Raw genomic sequence first — 12,684 nt, 5'->3', positions numbered from 1 at the left:
GGCAACAGTGGAATAGATTGAAGATTACAGATCTTATCTCCCTAAGCAGTAGTGGAGCAGATCAAAGATGGTGGATTTTACCTCCCTGAGGTTGCAGTGGAGTACATTGAAGCCAGTAGTTCTATCTCCCTGGGCAACAGTGGAATAGATTGAAGATTACAGATCTTATCTCCCTAAGCAGTAGTGGAGCAAATCAAATATGGTGGATTTTACCTCCCTGAGGTTGCAGTGGAGTACATTGAAGCCAGTAATTCTATCTCCCTGGGCAACAGTGGAATAGATTGAAGATTACAGATCTTATCTCCCTAAGCAGTAGTGGAGCAGATCAAAGATGGTGGATTTTACCTCCCTGAGGTTGCAGTGGAGTACATTGAAGCCAGTAATTCTACTTCCTTGGGCAGCAGTGGAATAGATTGAAGACAGATCTTATCTCCCTAAGCAGTAGTGGAGCAGATCGAAGATGGTGGATTTTACCTCCCTGAGGTTACAGTGGAGTACATTGAAGCCAATAATTCTACTTCCCTGGGCAGCAGTGGAATAGATTGAAGATTTCATATATTGCCTCCCTAAACAGTAGTGGAGCAGATCAAAGATGGCGGATTTTACCTCCCTGTGGTTACAGTGGAGTACATTGAAGCCAGTAATTCTATCTCCCTGGGCAACAGTGGAATAGATTGAAGATTACAGATCTTATCTCCCTAAGCAGTAGTGGAGCAGATCAAAGATGGCAGATTTTACCTCCCTGAGGTTGCAGCGGAGTATATTGGAGCCAGTAATTCTATCTCCCTGGTCAGTAGTGGAATCGATTGAAGAAAGCAGATCTTGTCTTCATGTATTGGCATGAAGTAGATCAAAGAGAACATATCTTGTCTTCCCATACTGGTGGTAAAGTAGATCGAAGATACAAGTCTTATCTCCCTGAAGTTGCAGTGGAGTAGACAGAAGTAACCAATCCTATCTCCTTGAAGTTGCAATGGAGTGGACTAAAACCACAGATCTCATCTCTCTAAAGTTGCAGTAGAGCAGATCGCGTCAGATTTATCCTTAAGTTGTAGCAGAACAAATTGAAGCTACAGGTCGTATCCCCCTGAAGTTGCAGTGGAGCAGATTAAAGATAGCAAATTTAGTTCTTTTGAAAAGCTACAACATACGAATCCTATCTCCCTGACATACATTGCAGTGGAGTAGATTGAAGCACCAGTTCCTATACCTCTGAAGATGCAGTAGGAAGGAATCAAGCTATTTGAAGTAAAGAAGTACTGAAGAAGTCGAGGCTCAGTAAGACTGGACATAATTGGGCTTTTAGTCTTTGCTCTATTCCCGTTACACGACAATGAGCAAAGAAGGGCAGCTGTACAAAACCAATAATGCCCGGGCCCAACTAAACCTAGAATGGCCCAACACTTGACCCAAACTAAACCTAGCCCAAAAAACAAAAAAAAAAACCCGAGTAGCCTCCCCTCTCCAGCCACCACAGCTCACCCACTCCGCACAAATCGCGCCTCCACGATCGTCGTACCTGCGAGAAAAGCGGATCCAACATCAGTATTCATCGCAACAATAACGAGAAAATAAGGATTCTTTTGATTTTTTTTGATATTTTGATGTTTTATTTCGATTATATAAACCGATTGTAAAAAAGATATAAGGGGGAGAAAAAACACAAATTTTTTTAATGTAAATGTGATCTTTTACTTTTTTTGCTTTTGTTTTATTTTCTTTTTATTTTTTTTATTTTGTTTAAAATAATAAAAGGGGAAGAACAGGAGACTCACCTTTTGTTTCTGCCAAAACCACCAGTTGTTGCCGGCTTCGTCGTGATCGGGGCTCTGGCATAGGGCTGAACGGCGGCAATTGGGGGTTGAAGAAACCCTAAGGAAACTGTTTCCTTTGTTGAAGGGGGAAAGAAAGTTAACTTCTGATTTTTTTGTTAAAACCTAAAGAAGAAACAAGAAACGGCACTGTTTAGCTTTGGGGGGGGTCTGCGCGTCTCCACATAAATGGGGAAATTGCGCAGTTAGCCCTCCCCCTTTTGTGACGTGTTTTAATCAAGTTCTTTTTCCTCTTTAAAAATTGGCCCAAATATTTTACTGGCGTGACGATTTAATCCAGTGCTGCGCAGCATATAGGAGGGAGGGATTAATTCCCCTTTTGGTCCTCCATTGTTTCCTGTGCATTCGATTTAGTCCTTTTATTTATTTCTAATTTGCCCCCGTTTTTTTCGTCTTTTGTTCAATTTAATCCACTTTTTCTTTTTGAACTATTTTTTTATTTAATTATTTAAAAAAACATTATTATTATATTATATATTATCATTATTACTATCATTATCTCTATGTTCATTCACATGCATTTTTCTTATATAATATCTATGCATTTTTCTTATATAGTATTCACATATTGTTTTTTATAATATATATATATGCATGTTTTACATTACATGTCTACCTATATATTTTATACATCTGATTATATTTTTTTTTTCAACTTCTATATATATATATACTTTTATATTTTAGTTTCAAATATTTTTTACTTTTGTAAATATGTATATACGTATTTTTTATATATTATTCTTCATAAATTCTTTTTTACAAACATATATATATGTATACATATACATTTTAGAATACTTACATGTTTCCCATATTTTACAATTTAAAATACACATACATTTTCCATGATATATTTATGTATACATTTTCATATTTTTAAATCATTATAAATATTTTTATTATTTTATATATTGTACATATATGTAAATATTTGGATATATACATAAGCATATTTTCATGACTTACGTATACATATACGTTTATTTTTTTTATTTTGTAAATATATACACATATATATATTTTTGTATTTTATCCTTTTTCACGATTTTCAAATACATATACATGCATTTTTTTAGTTTTTTTATTGATATATTTCATTCTATCTTTTTATGTGTATCCTTGTACATGTGTGTCAAATATATGCATGCACGTATTTGTGAATTTACTTGTATATTGTACTTGTATATATATTTTGTAAATACGTATTCATATACGTTCTAAATTAAAGTATTTGTATCATATTGTACATTAACTTTAAATACACCCTTTGGGAAATATATTTTGGTTTTGTCAATATATCAAAATCATTTTCTCTTAATTCAAGGTTTATTTTGAATAAAGGCAATATTCGAAGTTTGGGATTTTCGATAAAATTGAGCCCTAACGTATTGGGTTCCGATTTTCTTTGTTAATCTTAAATAATCGAGGATATTCTTTATTCAAAATGCATGAGTATAAAAATCATTTTTGGGAACTTAACTTGTTGTGTCCTAACGTATTGGGTGTGGCATGTTACTTTCTCAAAATGAAGATTTTTGCATAAAATAAAAGCGATATTCAAAGTTCGGGAATTATAAATAATTGTACCCTAACGTATTGGGACTCGATTTCTTCACATGACTTGAACAATTGATTATCCTTTTGCAAATTTCATCATTTGAGCTGATTTTAAAATCTTTTTAACTTTCGACACTAAGACATTAAATGATCAATTTGGTACCGATTTTGGGCGTTACGAGGGTGCTAACCCTTCCTCATGCGTAACCGACTCCCGAACTCATTTTCTCAAAATTTGTAGACCAAAATAGTTTTTAAGGTGAGCCGATCACACCCTAATAAAGGATCGGTGGCGACTCCATTTTGTTTTTTTAAAGTCGACAACCAAATTTTTGTTTAAAAAAAAAAACGGTTTCGACATTAAAGATAGTAAATAATGTTGTAATTCAAAGAATTATTTTGCTACACAAACTCGTATTTTAAGAGCTAAAATAGGATATTTTACTTTGTTAGTTTCTTTATAGCCGATCTGAATATAAAAGTATTATCTTTTAGGGTAAACTATAAAAATAGTCACTTTTGTTTGCCTCAGATTACATTTTAGTCACTTATGTTTGAAATGTTACAATTTAGTCACTTGCATTATCGTTTTGTTACGAAGTGGTTACTCTACCGTTAAACTCAGTTACCTCCCTAACGGCAGTTCTACATGGCAATCCAAATGAGTTTTAAATGCCAACTTGGATATCCAGTTACTCGGATGAAAATAAGTTTTTAATTAAATAAATTTAATTTGGACTGCCACATAAGACATCTAAATTGGCATTTAAAACCTATTTGGACTGCCACGTAGGACCGCCATTAGGGAGGTAACGGAGCTTAACGGTAGAGTGACCACATTGTAACGAAATGATAACATAAACGACTAAAACGTAACATTTCAAATATAAGTGACTAATATATAATCTAAAACAAACAAAAGTGACTATTTTCACAGTTTATCCTATCTTTTAAAGGGTTGATTAAGTTAACGTAAGTTGAATTGCATTTCAATTGGTTTTAATAAATAATAAAAAAGGTTATTTTTTATTTTTATATTTCATGTAAAATTTAAAATATTGCTTGAATTTAAGATGTCATAATTTTGATATGTTAATTTTATTATTTTAATTAAAATTTCACTTTTAGTATTTGGTCCATTAACAATAAACATTTTTTATTCCACGAGCAGTCTCAAAAAATTGTCATGTTTCTTTTCTTTTTAATATTTATTTTTAAATATTTTACTATGTTTCTATAGCACACATGTCAATTTCTTGATCCAAAAATAGACATGTGTCTCTCTTTTTTCTGAATATTTCTTTTTTTTTAATATTTTACTATACTCTTATATAGACCTGTACATGGGCAGGGCCAAGGCCCGTCTGAAAAGTAGAATGGTTTGAAAAAAAATATTGGTCCAAAAAATAAGTTTGGGCAAAAAAAAAAAGAGTTTAAACGGGCTGGACCTTGGGCAGGATATTTTTGGCCCAAATTCACAAAAGAACAAAAAAAGTTATTTTTTGCTATTTTCTCCGTATTTTGCTACCACTAACTATTATGTTGCTACTATTTTTTTGTTATTGCTTGAATTTTGTATAACACTTGTTTTATTGTTAATTTTGTTATTATTTTAGAGACATTTGCTTGTTAAGTTGTATCTACCTTATTGTTATTTAAGTATACATATTTTTTTAAAAATTATTTTCAATTTGTTAGAAAATATTTATTTTAATTAGTATATATATTTAAAAATTATATAAAAAATAATATAAAAACTTTTAATATGGGGCAGGTCAGGCCGGGCCTAGTAAACGGACTTAAGATTTTGGTTGGGCCTGACCTGACCCATGAACACTTCTACTCCTATAGGACACTTGTCAATTTCCTGGCCCTACTTGTAGTGTCTAAAAACCAATGTATCAAATAATTCTCCTTTTATAAATATATTTATTACATAATTTTTTACCCACGTAGAGAGTATGTCATAATATCAAACTAAATTCTAAGAATTATTTAAATATATATTAGATTATTGTACACCCTGGGTGAAATTTTTTATGTAAAAATATATATACTAAAATTTTATATAAAAACAAACGATGTTTTGGTTTAAATGTAAAATTGAATATTTATGTAAGGTAAAGTTGAAGGTTTAAAAATTATAATATCCTAAATGCAAATTTAATCATATATTAATTTTTATTGATTTTATATAAAAATTGAAAAAAAACCATCATAATAATATAGATTTGTAAAAAAAAAAACATAATTTCTTAAATTTTTTTCAACTGAATTAGCGTGTGATTAACTTGTAACACTAATTTAATCAAAGGCTTAAATAATAGTGATTAAAATATGTCATAAGTCTTTGTATTCTTCGTAAATTTAAAATTTAGTCCTTGCACTTTTATCTCTAGGAATATAGTCCCTTTAATTTTTAGATTTCAAAAGTCAAATTCAATTGTTAACATTGTTAAATTTATTTTGTTAAATTCAAGTTCATTACAACATCAGTTTTCTTTAGTTACATTGCTATCAAATGAGAGATTTTTTTATTATTTCAAACTATCAAAGCAACAAATTTAACAAAAAAATTGGTAAAAGGACCTCTTCAGTCCCTCTCCATTTTAAAATTGAGCAAATTGGTCATTCTCAAAATAATCAAAGCAATTTAGTCGTTGTCAATTTTAAAGTGAGCAACTAAGGACAATTTATCATGATGTTAATGTTTTTATATCAATTGTACATGATTTTGATAGGTATAATGTAACGCCCCAAAATTTCTAATTTCTTTATTATGAAAATATGACACAAATATCTGTCAGCTTTAGTGGTTAAGTGTTTTGGGAGTGTTTGGGAGGTCCCAAGTTTAAGCATTCGCTTGGGCAAATTTTGATATTTTGAATGAATTAGGCCTTACTCTTGTTTAATAGGCTTTTATTTGATTGTTGGGTAAATTACATTAGAATTGGCCTACTGGTTTGGTGGTTAAATGGTGTGTTATTATGGTGGAAGTCTTGTGTTTGAATCCCTATGTAGGCAAGGGTATTATTTTTTGCTTGGATTTCGGGAGAGAGTTGTGTAATAGGGGGACTATGAGTAGTGTATGGGTAGTGGGAATTAGGGGAGAAGATTACAAGATTTTGGGGGTTATCGGAATTTTATTTTATTTTTTTCCCATAACTGAATTTTGACTCTATTTTCCAAAAAAAAAAATTACTGTCTATTCTTCTCCCTCTCTTCTTGCCGAAATTCTCTGAGTTTTTCCATATTTCTCTTCTTTTTCTTCTTCTTGAGTTTTCCTTAATTCATTTATTTTCTTTCATTTTCGTACGCGGTTAGTGCTCGCTTAGTTTCGGTAAGTGTTTCTCTTTGTTTCTGTCATGAATCTCTTAACGACTGAAGTGGTAATGTTTTTTCTCTGTGATTTGGGCGTAGGGGGAGGCTCGGACTGGTGAATTCGGTGTTCTCGTCCTAACAATAGTTAAACGGAGGGTTATCGTTGGTGGTAAGTTGGGTTTCTGTTTGTTCTTGGTTGTCAATTTGCTTGTAAATCCGTTAAATTGATGTTGAGTATCTTGATTATAGGCTTTGGAGTGCTCGGGGACTGTTTTAGCATCAAACAAAACCAAGTGTGTATTCGAAACGCAAAAAAAAAAAAAGATTTGGCGAAAAGTCGAAATTGCTTGCTGTTTGGACAACAACACTAGGCTAAATTTGAAAAATTGCCATAAATTGTGTAAATAGAATTAGAGGATGAAAAATATATGGAATTAAATCTTATTGAGTCTAGTTTCTCATAGAAGAAACTGTGTAAGTTATGGAATTTTAAATCGTGAGACAAGGTCAGAATGAATTTGGGTTCCCCTGTTCTAACTTTGGAAAATCATCAAAAATTGGAGAAAAATAATTAGGGGTCAAAATTTACATGTCTAAATAATTAATGAGTCTATTTTCAATAGAAACAAATGGAAACATCATCCAAATTTTGTACTAAAAGATAATTAATTTTTAGCAAAGAATGGATGAAGCTATCAGACAACAGAATAGGGATAAGTTTGAAGATTTTACTGTACTTATTGGCTGAACTAAAAATTTTATGATAGAAAGGTATTTGAGTTTATTTTCAAAGACATCAAGCAGATCTTAATTCGGAATTTTGTAGCTCAAGATATAAATATTTTAGTAATAGTGACATAAGTACACATCTTTGAAGGAACATAGTAGTAAATAGTGAAAACATATACGAATAATTAACTAGCACGGGTTACATTAAAAATGGATCACGTGGCCAAGGCCAATTTGGGCCGAGTGGGCCACATGGGAATGTGAACTCATTTTTTTTAAAAGTACTATAAGCTTGCACGGGTCGCCCAAGTCGACTGTGGATCTACTGTAAGGTCGGTAAGCTTTACTTAGACCCCTATATGTGTGATCTGTCTATCTGATTTCTATACCGAGCATGACTTATGATATCTGAATGTATGTATTATTAATTGCATAATGGCATGACATATTTTGTATGTTGCATTGCATCGGGGTGGGTTGATGATATTTGAAGGAAGTGTCTGAACGGCTATTAAGCCTGTTATCTGGCAGCTCAGCTGCAACCTTCTGATTATGTGAAGCATTTCGATATAGCATGGTGTGTAGGGATGAGTGGATTGATTTAATCCTCATATAGTGTGTAAGGTTGGACTAAAATGTTGTGTAGAGGCTGATGGGTAGGATTCTGATTTACTATATCTGCATTCTGTATCTGATATGGGCCAAGGCCCTAATGTATTTCTGAGACCATATTTGAATGGGCTAAGGCCCAAACTGATTCTGTGATGGACACAGGCCCCAGACTGTATCTCACTGAATTTTGTTGATTATTTGTATGCATTTTTTCTGTGGGGATTACACACTGAGTTTGCAAAAACTCACCCTTTCTATATTTAATCTGTACAGGTAATCCCGAGACTTGATGGGTCGGTGCAACAGAGGACTCGACAGTGGCCACATGTAAATTTTATACTGTTTTACGTTAATGCCCATAATTTATTACTTATTTAGGGTTTTTGATGTAACTTCTGGACTATGGATTGGTTGAATTTAAATTTAGGACTTTATACTATTTTTATGGATTTTTTTTTAAAACTGCAACTCCACAAAACACATTTTTTTTCTAAAAGATAAGGTTTTTCATAAATAGAAACGATTTTCCCTAAATTAATTGGTTACAAAAGCTTCTACTAAGAGACAAGTTTTAAAGTAAATCCACTAGTTTTTTCGAATTAAATAAAAGCTAACTTTTTGTAACAGTTCTTAAACTCGACAATCTTGTCTTCAAATCCCTTTCCATGTGACATCGCCAAATTCGACCATAACGTCTAGGCCAGATTTGGGGTGTTAGATTTAGTGATATCAGAGCCAGGTTGCAAAACTCGACTGTAGATTTGGGTTTTAAAACTTGGTTTTTAATAGATGATTTTTAAATGGTTTGAAATATTTTTGACTGAGCATGTGGTACACCGAGTCTCCAGCACCGATTCTGTCAGTGTTCTAAAAACTCTGATAAGTTTTTGAAAATTTGAGTAGCATATTCTGAAACTACTATACTGTGTTGAGAACACTATAGATAGTGTGTACTGAAAACAGTAGCGAAACTGAAAACTGTAGTAAGACTACGATTCGTGATAACAAACTCTAAACTTCTGATACTATTTTGCATAAAATATCTACTAATAGATATCAAAACTGTAACTGATTCATAAAAATTTTAACACAGATAAGCTACAAATTCTACAATGAGTGCACGAGGTATTCGCGGATGAGGTACTAGAGGCCGAGGTAGAGGCCGTAGAGGGGCTCGAGCTGAGTCATCGTTGTTAGGCAGCATGCCGAATCTAGATACTAGCGAGATGCCGGTTTCACCTGCTACAGAGACTAGGTCTCATGATCGTATGCCCAGGGACGATGCCTTGTCCCATGCTATGTTGAGGATATTAAAGGCGGTCGCTGGGCCCAATATTGGACCTGGGGGCCGAGGGTCAGTTACGAAACGACTCCGGTCCAATAGGGCTGAGCTATTCAAGGGTGTCACTCGAGTCGCCCCTAGCGTGGCCGAGTACTAGGTGGAGGCCACAGAAAGAATCATGGACGATCTGGACTTTACCCCTGAATAGAAATTGAAATGAGTTGTTTCCTTACTTCGCGATGAAACATACCAATGGTGGCTGACTGCTAAGGAGGACACTCAGCCCGAACGACTGACTTAGGATTTTTATAAGTCTACTTTTCAAGGTAAATATGTGGGGCAAGTTACATTGATGCTAAAAGATGTGATTTTCTGAATCTCACGCAAGAGGATTGTTCAGTGGCCGAGTATGAGGTCGGGTTTCTAAGATTGAGTAGCTATGAGCGAGGCATGGTGGCGATTCAATATGAGTGTTGTGTCCGCTTCGAGGATGGACTCAGGGATAGTTTGAAAGCTCTAATAGCTCCGCAGAGAGAGCGTGACTTTTCAATACTGGTAGAGAAGGCAAAGATCGCTGAGGAGGTAAAGCACGCTGAGCGACAAAACCGGGATAAGGAGAGAGGCAAGAATAAAAGGGATTCGGAGCCCTCGAGTTCTGTGATGAGGCCTAAGAATAAGGTTAGATCTGGTGGGCCAGTTAGAGTTGGGGCCCCTATTACACCTACTAGGATCACGCTTTGTAGGCATTGTGGAAGACGCCATTCGGGCGAATGTTGGAGGACAAATGAGGCTTGTTTAAACTGTAGGTCTACTGAACACAGTGTTCGAGAGTGTCCGCTGAGGGCCAATCAGGTTCAAGTTGAGGGTTCTGGTACTGCACAGCCATCGGGGGTAGTTCAGCAACCGCCTAGGGGCCGTGGTCAGGCTAGGGGTGGTAATGGTATGGGTCGGGGTAGAGAGCACCGGGCAGAGGTGTTGGACAGGCTGAGGCAATACAGCCGGCCCTAGTTTATGCTGTTCATCGCCAAGAGGATAGAGATGCTCCAGACGTTATCATGGGCACGTTTCTTATTTTTGATTTGCCTTACACTGTGTTGATAGATATAGGATCTACGCCTTACCTGAGCTTGCTGGGGCAATCTGTTAGAGTTAGCAAACTGTACAGGGATGTTTCTTTAGAGGTACAAGGGGCAGTATTTTTGGCTAATTTGATGGAGCTTCCATTTGGGGAGTTCGATATGATATTGGGGATGGACTGGTTAGTCAAGCATTGTGTCAGTTTGGACTGTACGACTAAGAGGGTTGTATTGAGAACTGAAGGGGGTAATGAAGTAGTTGTGATTGGGGAACGTCAGAATTACTTGGCTAACGTGATCTCTGTATTGGTAGCTGAGAAACTCGTTCGCAAGGGATGTGAGGCGTATTTGGCCTACGTAAGTGTTTCCGGTTCTAAGGACTCTATTGTTAAGGACATCAAAACTGTGAGGGATTTTTTAGACATCTTTCCTAAGGAGCTACCGAGTTTACCTCCGAATCAGAAAGTGGAGTTTGGGATTGAGCTTCTCCCTGGTATAGCCTAGTGCCTATCACTCCCTATCGAATGGCACCGAAGGAGCTTATAAAGTTCAAGGCTCAAATTCAGGAGTTATTGGATCGTGGGTTCATCTGCCCTAGTGTGTCCCCATGGGGAGCACCAGTACTGTTTGTTAAGAAAAAGGATGGATCCATGAAGATGCCTATCGACTACCTACAACTAAATAAGTTAACTATTAAGAACAAGTATCCACTTCCGAGCATTGATGATTTGTTTGACCAGTTTCGAGGGGTGTCTATGTTCTCCAAAATTAACTTGCGTTCTGGGTATCACCAGTTGAGGGTTAAGGAGGCTGATGTACATAAGACGGCATTTAGGACTTGTTATGGTCACTACGAGTTCCTAGTTATGCCATTTGGACTGACTAATGCACCGGCAACTTTCATGGATTTGATGAACCGAGTGTTTCAGCCCTACCTGGATCGGTTTGTAGTGGTGTTCTTCAATGACATATTGGTTTATTCGAGGATTGACGATAAGCATGACAACCACCTTAGGATTGTTCTTCAGATTTTGAAGGAAAGCAACTCTAAGCTAAGTTTAACAAGTGCGAGTTCTGGTTACGTGAAGTAACATTTCTAGGTCATGTGGTGTCACTGAGGGGATTCGAGTCGATCCTCGAAAAATTGAGGCTGTATTGGACTAGAAGCAGCTTAAGACTGTGTTTGAGATTCGCAGCTTTTTGGGGTTGGCAGATTATTACCGACGGTTTGTGGAAGGATTTTGATTGATCGAAGCACCATTGACTAAGCTATTACGTAAAGGTGTACCGTTTGACTGGACTAATTCGTAGCAAGAGAGCTTTGAGAAGCTTAAGACTGTACGTACTGAGGCTCTTATTTTGGTATAGCCTGAACCTGGAAAGGAGTTCACGGTTTATAGTGAGGCATCACATGTCAGTTTGGGATGTGTCTTGATGCAAGATGGTAAGGTGGTTGCATATGCGTCTCGTCAGCTTAAGACACACGAGGCGAATTATCCGACACACGATTTGGAGTTGGCCACCGTAGTCTTTGTATTGAAAATCTGGAGACATTATCTATACGATGAGAAGTGTATTATCTACACTGATCATAAGAGCCTCAAGTATCTCCTCACTTAGAAAGAGTTAAATCTTAGGCCGTGTAGATGGGTTGAGCTGCTTAAGGATTATAATTGTACCATTGAGTACCATCCCGACAAGACCAATATAGTGGTCGATGCGATGAGCCGTAGGGCTATGACCGATTTGAAAGTGATGCTCACTTGACTTAGCCTATTCGACGATGGAAGTTTGTTGGCAGAACTTCAGGTCAAACCGACATGGATTGAATAGATTCGAGGTAAATAGTTGGGGGATAAGTCTCTCAGGTTGTGTTTTCATCAGGTTAAGAATGGTGGCACTACTGATTTTGGGATAAACAGTGATGGGGTATTTTTTTTCCGTGGTCGAATTTGTGTACCGAATGATAAGGATTTAAGGCAGTCGATTCTGAGAGAGGCGCATGGTAGTCCCTGTACTATGCATCCCGACAGGAACAAGATGTACCGAGATCTTCGAGAATTATACTGGTGGCCAAGGTTGAAGCGTGAGGTTATCAACTTCATTGTTTACTGTTTGACTTGCCAGCAGGTTAAGGCTAAGCATCAGTTACCTTCGGGTTTACTGTAGCCGGTTAAGAACCATTATGAAAATGGGAGCGAGTAACGATGGACTTCGTTAGTGGGTTGCCTCTAACACCCACTAAGAAGGATTCTGTCTGGGTCATCGTGGA

The 12,684-nt window shown here is 36.0% G+C and overlaps 1 protein-coding gene across 1 annotated transcript; it reads left to right on the top strand.

Annotated features, from left to right (window-relative positions):
- The first annotated feature begins 9,786 nt into the window (after positions 1–9,786).
- On the top strand, positions 9,787–10,916 carry LOC107952449 (uncharacterized). The gene is made up of 2 exons (XM_041095591.1): positions 9,787–10,276; positions 10,438–10,916. The coding sequence occupies exons 1-2, from the start codon at positions 9,787–9,789 to the stop codon at positions 10,914–10,916; spliced, it is 969 nt and encodes a 322-aa protein (XP_040951525.1).
- The last annotated feature ends 1,768 nt before the right edge of the window (positions 10,917–12,684 follow it).

The sequence above is a fragment of the Gossypium hirsutum genome, chromosome D06, assembly GCF_007990345.1.
Source record: "Gossypium hirsutum isolate 1008001.06 chromosome D06, Gossypium_hirsutum_v2.1, whole genome shotgun sequence".
In the NCBI taxonomy this organism is placed as follows: domain Eukaryota; kingdom Viridiplantae; phylum Streptophyta; class Magnoliopsida; order Malvales; family Malvaceae; genus Gossypium; species Gossypium hirsutum.
This window is presented reverse-complemented; position numbering and strand designations above follow the sequence as displayed.